The 21,069-nt window shown below is 46.0% G+C and overlaps 1 protein-coding gene across 1 annotated transcript in view; it reads right to left on the bottom strand.

The window, feature by feature from the left end:
• The window catches only part of VANGL1 (VANGL planar cell polarity protein 1), a 53,695-nt gene that overhangs the window by 5,437 nt on the left and 27,189 nt on the right, over positions 1-21,069 (bottom strand). The window contains exons 5-7 of the mRNA XM_017869797.1: positions 7,004-7,137; positions 5,448-5,580; positions 4,000-4,234 (exon numbers count right to left, since the gene is read on the bottom strand). Coding sequence (XP_017725286.1) covers positions 4,000-4,234; positions 5,448-5,580; positions 7,004-7,137 — 502 coding nt within the window. The remainder of the gene's footprint in view (positions 1-3,999; positions 4,235-5,447; positions 5,581-7,003; positions 7,138-21,069) is intronic.

Raw genomic sequence — 21,069 nt, 5'->3', positions numbered from 1 at the left:
GAATGAAATGAGGCAGTAATACAGATAGAAACATACTGGAGTATATCAATCAGGTCCCAGACAGAGTCAAGAACAGATTTTGTTTTGTTGAGACAGTCTCACTCTGTTGCGCAGGCTAGAGGTGGCAGAATCTCAGCTCACTGCAAGCTCCGTCTCCAGGTTCAAGTGATTCTCTTGCCTCAGCCTCCTAAGTAGCTGGGATTACAGGCACATGTCACGACACCTGGCTAATTTTTGTATTTTTAGTAGAGATGGGGTTTCACCACGTTGGCCAGGCTGGTCTTGAACTCCTGACCACTAGTGACCTGCCTGTCTTGGCCTCCCAAAGTGTTGGGATTACAGGCGTGAGCCACCGAGCTGGGCCAATAACAGTTTTTAACTAGTATCCTCTTTTTATTTTTGAGGCAGAGTTTCACTCTTGTTATCCAGGCTGGAGTGCAATGGCATGATCTCAGCTCCCTGCAGCCTCCGCCTCCCATTTCAAGTGATTCTCCTGCCTCAGCCTCCTGAGTAGCTGGGATTACAGGCATGCACCACCATGCCTGGTTAATTTTTTTTGTATTTTTAGTAGAGATGGGGTTTCACCACGTTGGCCAGACTGGTCTCGAACTCCTGACCTCAGGTGATTGATCTGCCTCAGCCTCCCAAAGTGCTGGGATTACAGGTGTGAGCCGCTGCGCCCGGTATCCTCTTTTATTCACACCCTGCTGCTACTGCCAGGTATATTTTTCATGTGGAGCATCTATTGCAAGGCAGAAAGTAAGGCCTTACATACTCTCACACTTCCAATATAAATATAGCTCTTATGAATCATAAGAAAAATAACTCAACAATTGCAGAAATGAAACAAACAATAATTTTATAGAAGAATAAATATTATTGCAAAATTAGCATATAAAATTTTTCTATCAGAAGGGCATGGTGGCTCATGCCTGTAATCCCAGCACTTTGGGAGGCTGAGGTCACGAGGTCAGGAGATCGAGACCATCCTGGCTAACACAGTGAAATCCCCTCTCTATTAAAAATACAAAAAAAAGAAAAAAAATTAGCTGGGTGTGGTGGCGGGCACCTGTAGTCCCAGCCACTTGGGAGGCTGAGGCAGGAGAATGGCGTGAACCTGGGAGGCGGAGCTTGCAGTGAGCCGAGATAGTGCCGAGATAGTATGTGGGAAATAAAAAATCTCAGATGTTAGAGGCAAAGCACGCAAAAGGAACACCCCTTAGGAAGGCAATTGGTAGGATCTACAACGTTGACCTGGCTTTTCCTCTACTTGAAACCTAGGCTTCAGAAATACTTGTACAAATACATATGTAAAAAAGCATTCACCACAACGTTGTCTAAACCAGGGGTTGGCAAACTTTTCCATAGATGTAAATATTTTCAGCATTTCAAGCCAAATTCTGTCACAACTACTCAACTCTGTTGGTGCAGAGTGAAAGCAGCCATAGGTGATACACAAATAACAGGGAATGGCTGTGTGCCAATAAAATCTGATTAACAAATACAACCAGCCCCTAGCTTTGACTAATGAAAACTCTTAATCCAAATGTGCATCAACAGACAATCAGTTGAATAAATCATGGTATTTGGTAGAATAAGATGTAGCTATTACCAGAGATGAGTTTTATCTGTAGTTAGATCTGTATGAGTAAGATCTGTACATATTGACTTGGAAAGACAGCCAAGGGATAGCTTTAAGAAAAGAAAGCAAAGTTTTACATATCTATATCTCTCTACATATATAAAGATAATATACATTATAAAGAGAGATGTAGTATGTAAATCTCTATCCATCTATGAATGATATATATAGGCTATCAGTCAATCAATCAATGATATATATAGGCTGGGGCAGTGGCCTGTAATACTAGCACTTTGTGAGGCTGAGGCAGGTAGATTGCTTGAACTCAGGAGTTCAAGACCAGCCTGACTAACATGGCAAAACCATGTCTCTACCAAAAAAATACAAAAATACGAAAATTGCCAGGCATGGCGGCATGTGCCTGTGGTTTACACACACACACACACACACACACAGAGATTGAGAGAGAAAGAAAGAGCAATGACCCCATTTCTGTTTTGTTTTCCCAATTCAGCATAAAAAACATCCACAGATATTTGAAAGAATATATACCAACTCCTTATCCGTAAAACTGTTTTGGGGCGGGGATGAAAACTTCATTTTCCCCATATGATACTTTTCTTTAATGTTTGGATTTCTATGCCAAAACAGCTATTATTTTAATTCAGAAAAGTATAAAATTTTAAATGAAACAAAAGCAACCAGGAAACTTTCTAAAATCTTGTAAAAGAAAACAACTGTTTTGGTTCTACATGGTACAAGCCATCATTTTATACCTGCAGACATATTTTCCTCATTTGCAACCACAGTATTCACGTTTCTGAATTCTATTTCGTGTAACTTACTATTCTAACAGATTCTTTCATGATTCAACAGGTGATACACCATAATTTATAAGCCACTGGTATGTTTTAAATTATTTCCCTTGTGGAGGTATTACAGATTGTTTTGCAAAACACCACTTTGCGTATATTCATGTGTATATATTATTGTATTAAATAGCTTTCCTAGGAGAGAGATTAGTGAGTCAATACAGAAAACTTTTTGGTTTCTTACTATTTCTACATTGCTTTCCTAAGGGTAGTTACTGGTTGACAATGTAACCAGCAGGATACACATAGAGTGCAGCATATAAACAGAGGTCCTTATAAAAAACAGCTACCAAATGTTACACGTGTACCACATGCCAAGCTCATCTACTCTCTACCATGCAATTTACATGCCATGTTGCCATATTTAATGTAATTCTTATACAACAACCCTGTCAGAGAGATATTATTATTATCCTCATTGATACAAGAACAAACAAGTGTAGAGGAACTGAAAGAGTTAATTCATGTGACGTGCTTAAAACACTACCTGTCATATGAAGAGGCCAGATTAAATTGATATTATTACTATGGGTAAAAATAATGCTATTGCTTTGTCAGGCATTTTGGGTGTTACAGACTTAGTTTTACCGAATGGTCTTTTAGATTATGGTATTCAGCACACTTTTAGGGATATTACAAGAAACAGCCATGTATTTAATAGAAGGTAGAATAATTTGAGCACAGTCACAAACCAATTAAGTGGTGGAGCTAGGATTTGAACCCACTTCTCTGTAGAGAAGTCAATTGCTATATCTTTACTCTATTTTGCCTCCTTGGCCACAACCCTCTATTAGATACATGGCTGTTTCTTGTAACACTCCTTAAGGTGTCCTAAATATCGTAATCTAAAAGACTACTCAGTAAAACTCATTCTGTAACGCCCAAAATGCCTGACAGCATTTTTTTTTTTTTTTTTAGATGGAGTCTCACTCTGTCGCTCAGGCTGAAGTGCAGTGGTGTGATCTTGGCTCACTGCAAGCTCCGCCTCCTGGGTTCACGCCATTCTATTTTTTACCAATAATAATAAGAACTATTTAGTCCATCCTCATCATATGACAGGTACCATTTCAAGCACTTCACATGAATTAACTGTTTCAGTTCCCAAAACATACAAATGAGATAGTTATTAGTATTATCCTAACCAATTAACAGGTTTGGATTAATTAAAGAGGCACAAAGCTATTGCCATCTGCCCAAGGTTACGCATCTAGTTGGTGGAGGAGCCAGGTTAGAACGAATCAGTTCAGCTCCAGAGTCCGCAATGCACCCCTAATCACTATTCCGTACTGTCTCCAATCACTATTCCGTACTGTCTGCAAGTGAAATTCTCTCCTCTGTTAGAATCCAGAGGCCTTCGAAAGGCACATTTAAAAAAACAATTGCACTAACATAGTATAAAATAAGTGAGAATCACTAATTCTTATTACTTGACGTTTTAGAGAAGCATTTCGATTTTATCACTTCTAGTAACACGCTAAAATTCAACTGGCCAAGCTCAGTGACAAGCCAGGATGATGGTGGCAGAGCCTGCCCAGAGCAGCGCACCTTGGGGGTCATGCCGTTGGTGATGCAGAAGGCCAGGTGCTGCAGGATGCTCTCCATGCTGTGGTAGTGCTGCTGCCGGGTGGTGCGCAGGTACTTCTGGAGAGCCCTGGCCATGGAGGGGAAAATGGCCTGGGCGGCCTCCCTAGGGTCCATCACCTCCCCTGGGGCTTTCTGCTGCTCCTCGACCTGGAGACGCTGAATGTGGATGAAGGCCTCTTCCACTGCAACCACCAGCCTAGAAGGTGATGCAACACTAAGTAATTAGGATGGTGCCTGCCACAGGGTGTGCGAATAGAATGACACTTGTCCACCCTGCTGTGGCCTGACCTGCCAAAAGATTCAAGGCCCAATCATGCTGCTTGCATCCTTAGCTGTCCCCCAGAGGGTGGAGAGGGAGGAAGGGAGAAAGAAAAGCAACAGCAAAAATAACATGTGGAACAGGGGCCCCAGGCGCTGGGGGGAAGGAGCCCCAGGACTGGGAGATGAACTCTGTTCTCAATTCTGTCACCAATGAGCTTGGGAAATGCACTTGAGTCCTTTTTTCATCTCTGCAATGGTTAGACGAAAAGAGTTTTAAGGCCTCTCCAACTGGCTATAAAAGGCTCTATACAGAGAGAGGTGGCTGGTGGTGCAGAAGCAGCCCTGCAAAGAAGCAGAGCTGCGTGCTCCCTGGTCCTGCCACCCACACTAGCAGCTCCTGGGAAACAGGAAGAGGCACAGCACACATGACGGAATGCACCTCTGTCCCCTTCAGTGAATATGACCTGATGGTGAACACCTGCAAGGGTCCAGGAATGCAGAACAGGCCCACTCAAGTGTGGGCAGGGGGCCAGGAGCACCAGCACCACCCAGGAATCTGTTAGAAATGCCATTTCTTGGGCCCAACTCCACACCTACTGAGTAGGGCTTTTGTAGGCAGAGCCTGGAACCTGCATCCTATATTTGAACAGCCTCCCAGTGATGCTCATACAGGCTTCAGTTTAAGAAACACCGGAGCAAGGTGCGCTCCAAAGGTGTCCCTGCAGGTCATGTTTTTAAACAGAAACCTCATTCTAGCGGTAAAAAAGGAAAGATTAAAAGTCTACAAGAGGCCGGGCACGGTGGCTCATGCCTGTAATCGCAGTACTTTGGGAGGCTGAGGCAGGCAGATCACTTACGGTCAGGAGTTTGAGAACAGTCTGGCCAACATAGTGAAACCCCTTCTCTACTAAAAATACCAAATATTAGCTGGGCGTGGCGGTGGGCGCCTGTGATCCCAGCTACGTGGGAGGCTGAGGCATGAGAATCGCTGGAACCTGGGAGGCAGAGGTGACAGTGTGCCAAGATCTTGCCACTGTACTCTAGCCTGAGCAACAAAGTGAGATTCTGTCTCCAAATAAATAAATACATAAATAAAATAAAAATTTAAAAGTCTATAAGAGGGTACTGGCATCAGGAGGGCAGTATACCTTGCTTTCCGCTTCTTTACTCGCCGTTCATGTTCGGCCTCTTCATAATACAACTCATTGTGGCTTGAGTCCCTGCGCCGAGCAGCTGCAGCAATCATGGCCCGGGACTGGCCAGTGGCATTGTTACTGGGGCCTTTGGGGAAAGGACAGTGAAAGAATAGTGTTAATACCACGAGGCTGGGAAACAGAGCAGAAAACTAGTACCACAATCTGTCAATGTTGTCTACCCACCCCCTATGAAACACACATATACAAATCCTAAAGGTCACTTCCCAGGAGGGTGAACTGTGCCCCGGATTCGCATTCACTATGTCCAAGGCAAGAGAGCAGAGGAATCTCGCTAAACCCCAATCTGGTCAGTGGAAATGGAAAAAGAACTCAGAAGGCGATGAAGAATGCTTGACAATTAAAATGTTGGCCAAAAACAACACACAGAGTGTGCTGAAGATGTTACCATCTGTTACATAAAGTTTCAGTTTGGCCATAAGGGCAGCTGGGACATCAAATTTCAGCAACAAGACAACGAGACAGAATGAGAGGGATGGGGAGAACAAGGACAGACAGACCAAAAAGAAAGTCAAAGGACATGAGACACTGAATCTACAATGGAAAGCAAGCTATGCTGGAATGTCATGGCAGCTACAACTTTTACAGGAAATACCAATATTAATGACCCATTAATGAATAGACTCAGAAGTCCTGTCCTGTCCTAACTATTGACCACCTTAGCTTTTCAGAAACATAGGCAGATTTCCGGCTTTCTTATGGATGATATACTTGGCTGGTGACTTGGTTTCACTAGTGGGAATCTTTGCTAAGTTTTCAGATCACAGATTAAATTTATCAATCCTTCAGGCTTCGTGAGGGAGCTCACACCTCATATAGGTAAAAAATAAACAATTAAATAACTGGGAGGACATTACCACCAAAAATTGACACTGAATATAAATCACTTGACTTGTTGACAATATAATCCTCTCCGAGGGTTTGTAAAGTTCTTGCCCTCACCCAATGTACCCAGTAAGAAATGACACCGCATCCTGTTTCTTGCACTTAACCATCTGATACCCTGAAACATAGCTTGGACTTACCCAGCCTGGCCTCCAGCCTCCTGCCACCCACTCAACTCCGGCTCCTAGCCACGAGTAAGAAGTGCCTGTAGGTATCTCACCAGATGCCTGAACTACTGAGATTTCTAGTCTTAATGATTTAGGTAGCTTTCTGAGTCTGTGGGTAATGTGTACAAATTTTGAAAAGCAACCCTTTCCTAATAGCTTCCAATATAAGGTGAGCCTGGCAGAAGGCAGGAAACACACACCACTGCTATTTTCAATCATAAAATCCCAAAATGAACAGGCTTCCCACATAGGTAGATGGTAAATCAACACTTCTCTAAAAATGTGTCTGCCTACATAAAATAGAGAAATTGTTCTGAAACGAGAATGTACCATAAAGGTAGGCCCAGAGAGGAAGTAGAACCAAACGTACCATGAAGCTTAAACAGTCACCCAACTGTGCCCCTATGAGCACTGCAGACACCCTTTCAAGGCACATACCATCTACATTGTAGACTTTCAGCCCGGCCATGTGCTTGGCTGCTCGGAATTTGGAGGCTGTTAGGAGGTTTGGGTTATAGATGGTGAAATCTTTGTAGTAATTTTCTAGGACCACCAATGCCGCTCGTTGGATACTGAGAAAAAAAGAACAAAATTAATGCAAAGCTTTTTCACTGAATACGCAGGTCCTAAATGAAAAATCCTCTTTTGGAGTCAGGTCAAGGAACACAACATCAAAGATAACCTCATACAGAAGTCCACTGGGTTCTACCACACCTCTGGTCTCCAGGATGAGAACTTAAAGCTGATACTAAGCCCCATGGCCAAGTGGCTTCTGTGCCCTCTCCTGGACCTGTGATTAGCCGCATCCCATCTAGCCGTTTGTTGAAAGAGGAAGAAGTTGTAACTCATAACTTACATTTAGTTTTAGGCACCCAAGAACTTTTTCTATTTTTCCTCGGTTTACAAAAGAAGAAACTGAGGAACCCCCCCCCCAAAGGGCAAGAGGCTTACTGATGGTTGCAGAGCTAATAAGTGAAAGAACAAAGTATAGATTCAGGTTTCTAAGGTCTTCATTCAAGGTTTTGTCCCCTAGCCCTCGGTGCCCCTGGGTATGAGGAATCCTAGAACTTAGGTTGTACACAGACCAGAACAACTACAGCCATCCAGGGCAGAGTGTACTTAAGAGGGCCTCAGCCGGGCACGGTGGCTCACATCTATAATCCCAGCACGTCGGGAGGCTGAGGCGGGTGGATCAGGACTTTGAGACCAGCCTGACCAATATGATGAAACCCCCTCTCTACTAAAAATATAAAAACTATCCGGGCGTGGTAGCACATGCCTGTAATCCCAGCTACTCGGGAGGCTGAGACAGGAGAATCACTTGAACCTGGGAGGCGGAGGTTGCAGTGAGCCAAGATTGCGTCATGGCACTCCAGCCTGGGCAACAAGAATGAAACTCAGTCTCAAAAAAAAAAAAGAAAAAAAAAAGAGGGCCTCCGCTGAGACCACCTGATCTTTCTGGGTCCCCCTGCCCCTTGGACTGCTATCTCCGGCCTTTGGCAGAGGGGTATGAAGGTGACTATCCATGTTCTGATATTCTAGGTCTCCAACCTATCCTCTGCTTGGTCGTCAGAGAGCAGCAGGGGAACAAAGAACAGGTACCGTCAACAAGTGGGAGAGAGGATGTGGGAGGGCACTTACAATTGGAAATGAGTCTAGACAGCAAAAGAATATGCTCTTGGTCTACGGTGCATGACACTTGCCACTTTGAAGAACACCTTGCAATGATACAGCAAGGGTTTGCACATACCTGATTCTCATTTCACCCTCACAATCATTCGAGGTAAGAAAATTGAGGCTCAAAAATCTATGACCTGTACAACAGTATGCAGTCAGTAAGTAGGAGAGCTGGAACTCTGATATGATTTACAAACCTCCAAGTTGGGCTTTCCGGTAACATGCAGCCTCTGTGTAACAGTGTACGTGCTGACATCTCCAACCACTACCACGTTAAATACCACAGATATATTTTTATCTTGCCCTTTAGATTTTCCTTTCTAGTACTCTGCTAAGCAGATCGGCTTACAAGGATTATTTGCAGTAGCCGGGGCACCAGGACGGGGCTCCCTTTGATTCCTGGATGACCGCACTGTGTTCCAACACTCTCAGGATGGCTCAGGGATCTTCACTTCACACCAAGGCAAGGGAGGTCCTAAACCATCCGCTGGAAATTCTGTCGACCCACCCCTTTGGCTCCCCTTGGAGCTCTGCTTCAAGACTTTAACAGAGTTGAATCTGGAAGTCAGTCAGCTAACCTGCTTAAGAGCAGAATCATGGCAAAACTTTCTGAGTTATATCCCCAGCAGTGCCTGCATTCAGTTGGTACTTAATGTTGTCCTAGATAATGTACAGTCATGTGAGGCTGGGGAACACTATCAGGGGAAATCTGGTGAGACCTACTTTGCATAATGGAAGTAAACCTAAGCCTCCTAACAGCAAATCTGCATTTCAAAAACTCTGATCATTCAATTAACTCAGTTGCTCACTCGTCATTCCATATTTGAGTGCCTGTGTCTGCTAAGCCCTGGGAATATCAAGACAGACAGAAGGAGCTCCTCCTTAGTCGGTACATGGAGCATGAACCCCATGACAGTGAGTGTGCTCTCATGCTGTAACACGTGGGTCTAAGTAACCCCAGAGAAGAGCTTCTGGATGCCTGGGACAGGGTGCAGCCTTCCTGAGGAGGTGGCCTTGTGTGGAGATTTGTGTGTCACAAGACCTCTTCCTGCAGAAGTCCACTCTGCTTGCCCTGAAAGTCTCACCTAGCAATCTCCAAGTCAATGTGGCTCCAACTCCATCCTTGCCCCCGTCCATGGCATTCTCCAGAGAGAGGCAAGTGCTTCTTTATTCCTACCCCATCCAGATATTCAATTCAGCCCTCTCTCTGATCTCTCTCTATACACACACACACACACACACACACACACACACACACACAGACACACACACTCCCTGGTGTGCCTAGCTCAGCTCTCACCCCTGTGTGTGCCTTTTCCGGAGTGCCTGGGCTTTGGGAGGCAAGGAGCCCCTCTGCATGGCTGTAAGACTCAGTTTACACACCCACACCCACTAGGGTTCAAACCCACTTCATCCCCTCCTCTAATGATACAGAAACATCTCCAGGCCCCTGGATTCCCAATAGAAAAGTATTACCTTGATCTAAATTTAAAAATTAAAAGGCAATCATCAGAAGTTCTCCTCAGAACCATCTCCAACTCAAAACTGTCTTGTGGTTGCTGAGTTTTGGTTTTCTGTTCAGCGAGGCTGCGAGCAGGGGCCAAGGGAATCCCACTAATTCAGCTGGGGCCGGTGAGGGGATGGCTGGGTTGAAGCCTCCTGGCTGTGTCTCTCACCCTCCACCCTATGAGTGCGATGCACTGCCCAGAGCAGTGGCTTCTGTCTCCAGCAGGGCTCCTGGCCCACTGCCTTCCAGCATGGGGCCTCAGCAGATGCTCTCCAAATGGACCAGCTCTCCGAATGAGCCAAGTCCACAGCCTACCTGACAGCCCCCTCAGAGCAAAGTCCTGGCGTCCCAGGAAGTGCCCAGGGTGGGAGCAGGTACCGTGAGATGCCAGCCCTGGGTGTCACAGGCACAGCTCTCACAGTCCTCCCAAGGAGTGAGAGCCTTTGCTCAAAAATACCAAACAAAGGGAAAGCGCAGGCATCCTGCACTCCCTCTGGCTCTGCCCTCTCAGAGAAGCAACGGGATGACTCAGAGCCTGGCCAGCTCCCAGGCTGAGAAGCCAATGCTGGAGCTGAAGGGATCTCAGGGAGAAGTTGATAAACACCTGCAAGAGTGTGCATGCTTTCACCTATAGAGGATGGTCTGTCTGATGCCCAGCACATCTCGCAATATTAGGGAATGAGAATTTCCAAGTAACTAAACACATAACTCAAGTGCACGACTTAAATAAAATGGTTGTGACCTTTTGGGATAAAATCCAATATGCCTTTCTTCATCTTTTATTTTTTGAGACAGTCTCCCTCTGTCACCCAGGCTGGAGTGCAGAGGCACAATCTCGGCTCACTGCAACCTCCACCTCCCAGGTTCAAGAGATTCTCCTACTTCAGACTCCCAAATAAATGGGACTACAGGCATGTGCCACCACGCCCAGCTAATTTTTATATTTTTAGAAGAGACGGGGTCTCACCATGTTGCCCAGGCTGGTCTTGAACTCTTGAGCTCAAGTGATCCGCCCACCTTGGTCTCCCAAAGTTCTGGGACTACAGGTGTGAGCCACTGCGCCAGGCCTTTCTTCATCGTTTTGAAGAGAGTGAGGTCTGTGATGTATGATTTAAGTCTTCTTGATTACTCCAGATGATTACGCATCTTAACACTCAGCTGTACCATGTACATAATGCAGTGAAGACACTGGGTTCCATCAGGAGGTGGAGGCCATCTATCCCCACTCTGTCCCAGGCTGCAGCAAGTGTGAATAGGTGAGGTTGTTTTGTTTACATTTTTTTCTACATTCTCCCTCGCTACTGGCTATCAGTCATTCCTAATTACTATGCCATGGCCTCGGTCATAGCCCCAGGAGGCCAGGACGCAGGGAGCAACCGTTCCCTCCACCACTGTCAGCACCCAGCATTCCTCCTGCCTCGATTCCTCTCCACCCTCCAAATATGGAAGGAACCACAAAGCCAACACAGGACTGGCTTCTTTCAGGAAGTCTTTCTGAATCCTCCAGGTCTCGCTGATCTGTCCCTAAACTTGCAGTATCAAAGATGATGACACGTGACTTGTGATGTCTTCAAGGAAGGTGGTCTTGCCCCTTCAACAAGCTCACCTATGCAAATTCCTGACACACATCCTTTGGTTCCTCCATGGGTATGTAATACTTGCAGGCTTAGCTTCTCTGTTCATGCAATCTTAGAATTCCCATAGGCCTAAGATCAGTCCTGAATATGTATTTCATAAAATCATGGAATTTCAGAGGCAAAAAGGGCCCCAGAGATGAACAAAAGCAAATCTTTTTACAAACCCCAACCTCTAGACCAGACAATCTTGGGGAAACGTGGGAGGCAAGAAAAATCAAGTTGGTTAGAAACTTGCCCCCTCTGTTTTCACCATTACATTCAGAGAGAAAAGGCGGTAGCCTGACTGAACAGGACCCCTGTATTGCTGTCAGGGGGAGCCTGAAGTATAGACTATGGACTCAGCCCCCTCAGAAACCTAAAACAATGAGCATTTTCCCAAGATAGAGGACTCTCTGCTCAACTGGTGCCACATGCCAACATACCTGCCTAGTCACAACCCCAGGAAAGAAATACCCTCTCCCAGACCACATAGATTTGTGGAAAACAGCACATGAAGGTACACCTAGTTGTGACAGAAATTCGCTTGAGACCAATGCATAAAAACCTCCTCAACAGGCTTAGGTCTAGGCTGGTCCAAACTTGAACTCCTGGGAAGGACAGACCAGCAATGAGTCTACGTAAAGGTCTAAGGGAATCCGACAGCTAGCTACATTTTAATTTAAAAATCACTGCTGACCACATTGCCTACTGGCCTATTTTCTTTGCAAGACAAAGAGGGTGGAATGAGAAAGGCTGTGGTCTTTTGTGTCTAATCAACCACGAAAGCACTTCCAGTGTTGTTGACAACTGTTATATGACTGCCATGGCAACAGAGAAGAGGGGCTCGCCCTTGGGCTACATTTCTTAAACAGACCTGGAAAGAAGCACCTCAAAACATAGTTCAAATGTTAATGCACAAAAATCTGAAAGACATATTTTTTAAAGATAAATTCTGAAGAAAAAAATACAAATCAAATTAATGCCCTGCATACCTAGACCATCCACTGCTTCCCCATGCTCTGTGCATGTCTGAGTCTGCACAGAGGCTGCGGGAGGAGGCACGCACAGTGCAATTGGTACAGACTCTGGCCCCAGACAACATGACTCCACGCTCTCTCACTCATTCATTCAACTTGAACGAATTAGTCACTTCTTCAAACCTCATACTCTTCATCTGCAGGATGGCAAGAACAGCACAGAAAACCCTGCTTACCAAGGTAAGTGGGCTCCAAAATACTCAGCGGCATAAAATGTCTTACTGAAAGGCTAATGAATTGACTGAGGCAGGCCTGGTACAGGCAGCTACTCAGAACCTCCAGCAGCAGCCTGCGAGATCCAAGTATACCAGGTGCTGACTGAGGTCGGCATCGCCCTAAGGCAGGTTAAGTCTCATGAGCTTAAATATCCATTGGGATGATTCCAAGTTCTATGACATTCTGAGACTTCAAAGCTAGCTGGCATTTAGACCAGGAAAAATACTGGAGACTTGGGAGTTCACCCTCCATTTCCCTGCTTCCTAAAGAGGAGCAGCCCGCCTGGTTTAGGTCTATGCTGAAGATGAAATAACACATTTTAAAGTGCTTATTCAAAGTAAATAACTCATAAACAATGGCCACCATGAGCTTACATGGCCACACATCTTGAAGCGGCCAACTTGATCCCATGTGCGCCTGTACCAACCTCCCCCAGAGGCTCACCATGAGGGTACTACCATGGGGAATGAGCCAAGATGGGTCCACTCTGCAGTCTTTCTTAGGGACTGGGGCCACAAAGTTATGCTACTCTTTGTTTTTATGCAGTACTTCCTGCCAACTCTCAGCCTCCTGAAAATCAAACCTATGTATAGGGAGGCATCCATTGTAGAAGGAGTAGTAGATTCCAGAAGGTCTAGATTCCTGCTACCTACCCTGTAATCCTGTATAAGTCATTTCCGCTTTCTTGGCCTTTTCCTTGGCCTTTGATAAAGAGATAATACTGACTACCGCATGTGATTGCTGAGAAGAGCAAATGAAATAATGACAGTGAAGGCATTTATCAACTATAATGCATTCTACAAACATAAAATATTATCTCATTACTAATAATGAGCATGAACATTTTGCAGCAGGGATGGGGTTGGTTGATGGCTAGAACATACACATAGTCTCTAGGCACAAAAGCATGACCTCACTTCCATTTATACTGAACCTCAAAATTTTAGAAATGGAAGGAATCTTAGTGTTCACCCAAGCAGAGATTCAAGAATTAGAGAAATCAAGAGTCCATCAGTCTAATCTCCCAATCCCTATATCAATTATTTTTAAAAATTATTTTATTTATTTATTTATTTAGAGATGGAGTCTCACTCTGTCACCCAAGCTGGAGTACAGTGGCATATCTCAGCTCACTGCAACCTCTGCCTCCCAGGTCCAAGCAATTCTCCTGCCTCAGCATCCTGAGTAGCTGGGATTACAGGCACAGGCCACCACGCCTGGCTGATTTTTAGTAGAGACAGGGTTTCGCCTTGTTGGCCAGGCTGGTCTTGCACTCCTGACGTCAGAAGATCCACCTGCCTTGGCCTCCCAAAGTGCTGGGATTACAGGTGTGAGTCACCAAACCTGGCCAATTTTATTTTATTTTGAGAGAGTCTCCTTTGTCGCCCAGGATGGAGTGCAGGTGGTGCAATCTCAGCTAACTGCAACCTCTGCTTCCCAGGTTCAAGCAATTCTCATGCCTCAGCCTCCAGAGTAGCTGGGACTACAGGCACATGCCACCACACCTGGCTCACTTTTGTATTTTGGTGGAGACGGATTTTCACCATGTTGCCCAGGCTGGCTCAAACTTCTGGCCTCAAGGGATCCACCCATTTCAGCCTACCAAAGTGCGGGGATTACAGGCGTGAGCCACTGTGCCTGGCATCCATATACCAATTCTTTTTATAAGCTCCCAGATGACATCCAGCCTTTGCTTGAAAAGAAAGTGCACTTTCACATTGAAATGACCTTTCAGTTCTACCACTGGTTCACCCAATGCTTTGTTCTGAACCCAAGTCCCCCTTTCTTGTGAAAGCCTATTACATACTTGAAGGAAACAATTGTGGCCATAAATCACCTCCATTTTAACTCCCTTATTTTGTAGCTAAAGGAATCAAAGCCTAAAAAAATGTGTGCACACATGCACACATACACACAGATGTACACACAGTCCCTTCTATTTCCCATTCATTCACCCTCCTGTGAACTTGATTGTGGCTTCTGCAATCAAACTTGTACTCTCACATGTTATTAAAATCAGAAATTAACATTGAGCTTTAGAGCTCATGCAGACTGATGCCCTCACACTTTATGGCCTGCAACTTCTCCCTGAGCAGGGAGAAGAGATGAAGACATCCCCCATGGACAAGTCCTTTTCAAGTTTTAGCCACATCTTTTCAAATACGAATTTGATCCCTTCAGCTAGATGAGGAAAAACAGCTTTCTTCACATGTGGAAAATGTCAAAGTACTTCTTGCATGCTAATTCCCCAAATATATGCCAGGTCATTCTTCTCATTACCTAAGTACGTGCTGACAGAAAAAGCACTAAAAAGTTTTCTTGTCATACAGTAAAATCTGCAAAGATCTCCTTTTAGGGCATGCAGGCACTATCCTGAAAGCCAGCTAAGGATGCTACATTCAGAAAAATCTTAATAACTAGCCTCTCCAACTCCATCAAAAGCAGTTATAAATGGTGAGCACTTGCTAAGTCCCCAGTACTGAGACCCGGATGTAAATGAAACCTTCCGGGGGCTTACACTCCAATCAGTGGTGAGCACCACTCAAACAGTAAGTACAGTCAAGTGATCCAGAGACCATGACAGAACATGCACACTAAGAAGAGGGGGATGGTGTTCCCGCTGGGGATCCACAGTGGGGGCAAAGCTGGACTGTTAAGTCTTACAAGATGAAGGATGGTCACACCATGGACAACAGGCTGTAAAGCAAATTCCAGGCAGAGAAAGCAGTGTGAGCAGAAACAGGCTGGTATTAATCCTCCCAAACATCCACAGTAGAGCAACGGGGTCAGTGTTCAGTCACAGGACAGCACAGCTTGGAGAAACCTGTAGTGGCAAATAGTGTCTCTCAAAATGTGCATCTACCCAGAACTTCAGAATGTGACCTTATTTGGATGCAGGGTGTTTGCAGATGTTATGTTTAGTTAAGGTAGAGTCATTCTGGTATCCGTATAAGAAAAGAGGTGGCCAGGGCTCTTTGGCTCATGCCTGTAATCCCAGCACTTTGGGAGGCCGCCACAGGCAGATCACTTGAGGTCAAGAGTTCGAGACCAGCCTGACCAACAAGGTGAAACCCCGTCTCTACTAAAAATACAAAAATAAGCTGGGTGTGGTGGCGTGTGCCTGTAATCTCAGCTACACACTGAGGCTGAGGAGGAGAGGCTGAGGCAGGAGAATTGCTTGAACCTGGGAGGCAGAGGTTGCAGTGAGCTGAGATCCCACCAATGCATTCATGCCTGGGCGAAAGAGTAGGCCTCTGTCTCAAAAAAAAAAAAAAAAAAAAAAGGATATAACAGAGACCCACACGGGGGAGGTCACGTAATGATGGGGGCAGAAACTGGAGTGACACAGCCGTAAACAAAGGAACATGAAGGGTTGCCAGCAGCCACCAGAAACTAGGAAGAGGCAAGGAAAGATTCCTCCCTAGAGCCTTTGCGGGGAGCACAGCTGTGCCAACACCTAGATTTTGTACTTTCTGAGAAGCAGAACTTTTAAGCCATGCAGTTTGTGCTATACTCTGTTACTTCAGCCTTAGGAAACTAATGTACTTGAACTTAGGGAAGGAAGGGTGGAGGCAGGTAAGCGGCAAGGCTGGTCAATGGTAACTGAGGCTGCAGATGAATGCAAAGGTGAGAGCATGGGAGGAAGGAGGGTCAGTGGACAGGGACAACCAAAGAAGGCCAGTACTGAAGGCTGCCCAGCCACTAAGGCCACGCATTATCTACTTTTTAATGTGTGCCTGCTCTGATGGCTGCATTTTAGGGCCCAAACCTAGGTCTTTGAGAAAATTCTAAAATGCAGAACCCCCAAGACAAGTTGATTCAGCTTTCTGTGAAAACCTCCAGCTAGGGTGCCATAGCTGATGCTCTCAGTTTTACCCACCTGCTACTTTCCCGAAGAGTCCGTAAGAGCTAATCTACCTGGATGTATGGGCTTCATTGCTCCCCACACTTGGAGATAAATGACTTCAGTCTGACAGTCAGGACCATTTGTGGCAATATTTGTGTGAGTCCCAGAGAAGAAATATAATTAGCCCCTGGATGCTGAACGCCACCGCCTTCACTGACAACCAGGCACATGAGTGTTTATATCTCCTGGCCCTTCTGCCTTTTAATTAAAATGTTTGTCTCACAGCTGCATTTGGGAAGTTAGCTCACACAAGTCCCATAGATAACAGGCAATGATCACCTTGGAACCTGAGAAGGACAAACAGTAGCAAAAACTGCAATTAGCTCATGCTTACTAACAGGTCTCATAACGAAGGCCTGGACTTGGTTGGACTTTCAGGATAGAGGAGGAGGGCCACAGGTTTCTGCTTGAGGTCTTGAGACACAGGAGACTGCCCATTCTGCAAAGGGAAACAGATCAGAGGTTCTGTGTGGAGGCTGAGGCCCGCGGGAAGGCTCTTCCTCAGGCCACCTGGATTCGCTCATGTCCCGGGCCTGCTGGTGCCTCAGGTACACAGAAGTTTCAGCAGCCGAATTCTTTGAACCAATATTTGAAGGCTGGAAAGCATGCCTGGCTTTTGCTTTGAAATTCAAGCTGTGGACAAGCCCTGCAGGGTATCTCCTCTGAAAGATGAACAAGCAGATGGGCAGCCTAGGATATCTAATCCCAGAGCGCCAAGGAAGTGGAATCAGCAGGACTTGGGAATCGCAGAATGATCTCCAAAGTGCAGTGTGGGGGACACCCAGAGCACTTCTCCATGAGTCCCTAATAATACAAATAAAACTACACCCAGAGCATACCCGGAGGACACCATTCTCTATCAACACTGGGAGGAGTTTGTGAGAACCAGAAGTAGATAACAGCTCACGCAATGACCTGGTTCTTCTGGTCTCAGCAACTAAGCAATACAAGGTTGTTAACATGGACACCCCTCCTGGGCTTAACACCATGGCCCAGTGGCAGTTCTGAGTGCAGAGACACTGCTGGTCTCCTGCTGAGCGGCTGAGATAGTTATGGCTGAAGCCCTCTGGCTGCCTTCCCCACAGCACAGAGATGCTGGCAGACCTCCACCACCGGGGCACCTAGGAGACATGCTTCCCTACAAGTGAGGGGCTTGGCTCTGCCACAGTCTGCCGGGGGAGCACGCAGCCCTGCTTGTAGGCCGCGGCACAAACCTCGCCACGCTGCCACTTCCTTGCACAGTCCAACCTGCACTGTGCCTCCCCTGCCTGGGATGGGAACCCTGCTCTCTCCACGTCTTAAATTACAGTGATGAATTACACCAAGATAAACAGCAGAGGCATGGGGATCAAAGACAGCGGCCTGCTTAGGGTGCTCTAAGAAAAAGATTTAGATATGGACTCGAAACACCTCCACCGCACCCTGGATGTTGGACTGCCTCATCTTCCTCGTGAGTACGCAGGAAGGAGCACAACATGAAGTCTGGAGTCTGAGGCTTCCGGCCTGCCCAAGTGGATCTTGGCTCCCCGAAACCTGGGCCAGAGCAGAGCCGAGTGGCGGCTTTGCAGCCAGGGAAAGGAGGTCGCAGACTGTTTGCCCTCCTGAGCACTTTCACACTGTGTCAAGTCACACCCGGCCACTCATGGTGAGTGTGGAAAATACGGGCCCTGGCCTGCAGCAAGAATCCTCCAGGGAAACCAACAGCACAGCATTCAGAGAGTGTGACCCATCTTCCAGGGGCCGGGCCCCTAAGGAGACCATGAAAACCAGCTTCACCTTTGCCAGCTCCTTTCCCTGTGAGTCCTCTGGGCCTCGGCGCAAGGCTGTGGGCAGACGTCGTGTGAGGGAAGCCATCCCAGCTGTGGCCGCTGGCAGGAGGCAGCTGAGTAAACACAGGGCTTCAGTGTGCAGCACCTTACACTCTCATTAAAGCCACTTTTAACAGGCACCACAGCACCAAACCACAAACGGCAGCTCCACTCCTGCCTTCAAAATTCTCCCACAGCAAAATAAGGCCGGAGCAAAACCCTCCACACTCTGTTTTAGCCCTTACTTGCTCTTGTCCTTTGCTTTGCTATGGAGTGGGGCTGAGGACTGGAAAAATATCTTTATTAAAAAGTAATTACAGGAGTACAAAAACACACATTTCTAAAAATGAGATGGCATATGAACCCACGAACGTAGTAACATGAGCCAAAACCACTGATGGTCATTTAAGAATTTTCCCAACGTTGCAGCCACTGGCTCTGGGCTCTTGGAGACCGTTGGTGCTCATCGTGAACACAGGATGGAGGGTGTGGCCCAGCATGACAGACATGCCTACCAGTAATGTAATCACCGGCTTGGACATTACTTGACCCAGAATCACAAACATAAGATTTCAAAAGGAGCTGGAAATATCCTGGAATTACTGGAGTAACTTTAACCTCCCTAAGAGACTCTCCCTTTGTCACTTAAAACTAGAAAATCAAAGTGCAATCCAGAGAAGCAAGGCCCCCGTACAAGCTGGGAGGATGCCTGCATGAGCTGAAGAGAGGACAAGACGAGCTGTATTTCAACAGGTCAAAAGTCTCTGGGGTCAAAAGTCTCCAGTGTATGTAATATTCCTGTCACAGCTCAGGCTGCTGTTATCAAAATGCTACAGACTAGGTAACTTAAACAACAGAAATTTATTTTTTTACAGTTCTGGAGGCTAGGGGTCCAAGATCAAGGCTCCAGCCAATGTGGTTCCCGTCGAGGGCTCTTTTTTGGGCTTACAGATGGCCACCTTCTTTCTGTGGCCTCAAACAGCCTTTTCTAAGGGTGTGTGCAGAGAGAGAGCAAGCTCTCTCACATCTGTTCTTGTAAGGATGCCAGTCCTATGGGATCAGAGCCCCACACTGACTACAATTAACCTTAATTACTTCCTTAGAGGCTCCATCTCCAAATACGCCACACTAGAGGTTAGGGCTTCCACATATGAATCTGGGGGGACTACAAATATTCAGTCCATAACACTTCCTTGAATATAATCACAATTGACAATGTGACAATCATAAACTTCCATTGCTTGAAAAGCAATCCAAGGATCATTTCTTCTAAAGAACAGGTGGTTCTGTGATTAGTTACCATGGCTTTGATTAAAAGATCTGTATTAGTCCGTTTTTATGCTGCTGATAAAGATATACCTAAGACTGGATAATTTATACAGAAAAAGAGGTTTAATGGACTCACAGTTCCACATGGCTGGGGAGGCCTCACAATCACAGCAGAAGGCAAAAGGCACATCTTACAGACAAGAAAGAAAATGAGAGCCACCTCTTATAAGGTTTCCTCTTATAAAACCATCAGATCTTGTGAGACTTATTCACTACCACAAGAACAGTATGGGAGAAATCGCCCCTGTGATTCAATTAACTCCCACTGGGTCCCTCCCACAACATGTGGGAATTATGGGAGCTACAATTCAAGATGAGATTTGGGTGGGGACACAAAATCAAGGTCTATGGTCAGTGTCGATTTATAAGCTACTCTTTCTCAGTCTCAATGAATGAAGCATTTCTGACCCCAAAACTTTGACCCTGAAGCTTAAAAACCCAAATGGTGCCGGGCGCTGTGGCTCAAGCCTGTAATCCCAGCACTTTGGGAGGCCGAGGCAGGCGGATCATGAGGTCAGGAGATCGAGACCATCCTGGCTAACACGGTGAAACCCCGTCTCTACTAAAAAATACAAAAAACTAGCCGGGCGAGGTGGTGGGCTCCTGTAGTCCCAGCTACTCGGGAGGCTGAGGCAGGAGAATGGCGTAAAACCCGGGAGGCGGAGCTTGCAGTGAGCTGAGATCCGGCCACTGCACTCCAGCCTGGGCCACAGAGCGAGACTCCGTCTCAAAAAAGAAAAAAAGAAAAAAAAAAAAAACCCAAACGGTTAAAACCTGCTGGCTGAATCAGGTAGAATGGAGCTTCAGAAATATAAATATCCTACAGAATGGGTCACGGTGGAAAGTTTCCCAGAGTGCTGAGTCATACCTGCTTTTGTGGTTTCTCTCTCTCCCTCCTTGTTGATGACTATCAGCTATCATTTTTCATTGATGTTCATATACCTCCTTAAAGCAGCGCTTTTCCCCCTCAAAACATGTTACTTCTGGGCTTTTTAAGGTATAGAAATCAATAATTAAATTGGTTAGAACTATATGCAAAATAAGAATAAACAGACTCTGAGAAAGAGAGTCCGAGGTGGTTGTGGGAGTTTGCGATATTGACTTTTACGCCCTAGTAGTCTCTGTCTTATGTCGTCCTCTCTCCTTAAATATGGGATAGGGCTGTGGCTTGCTTTCACCAAGAGAATGCAGTAGAAATAATACTGGGACAATTCCAGGCCCAGACCTTAAAAGGCCTAGGTGGGAGCTTCTGCTTTTATGCTCCTGGGAGCCTTGAACTGCCATTTAAGAAGTCTAGCAACCTAGTGAGGAAACAACAAGCAGAGGCCACCAGAAGGAGAGAATATATAGGACAAGAAGGAGGACAGAATACACAGGAAAAGAAAGTCAGCCTTGGCTGACTCACCA

The sequence above is a fragment of the Rhinopithecus bieti genome, unplaced genomic scaffold (genome assembly GCF_001698545.2).
Source record: "Rhinopithecus bieti isolate Rb0 unplaced genomic scaffold, ASM169854v2 scaffold_3040, whole genome shotgun sequence".
Lineage (NCBI taxonomy): Eukaryota > Metazoa > Chordata > Mammalia > Primates > Cercopithecidae > Rhinopithecus > Rhinopithecus bieti.
This window is presented reverse-complemented; position numbering and strand designations above follow the sequence as displayed.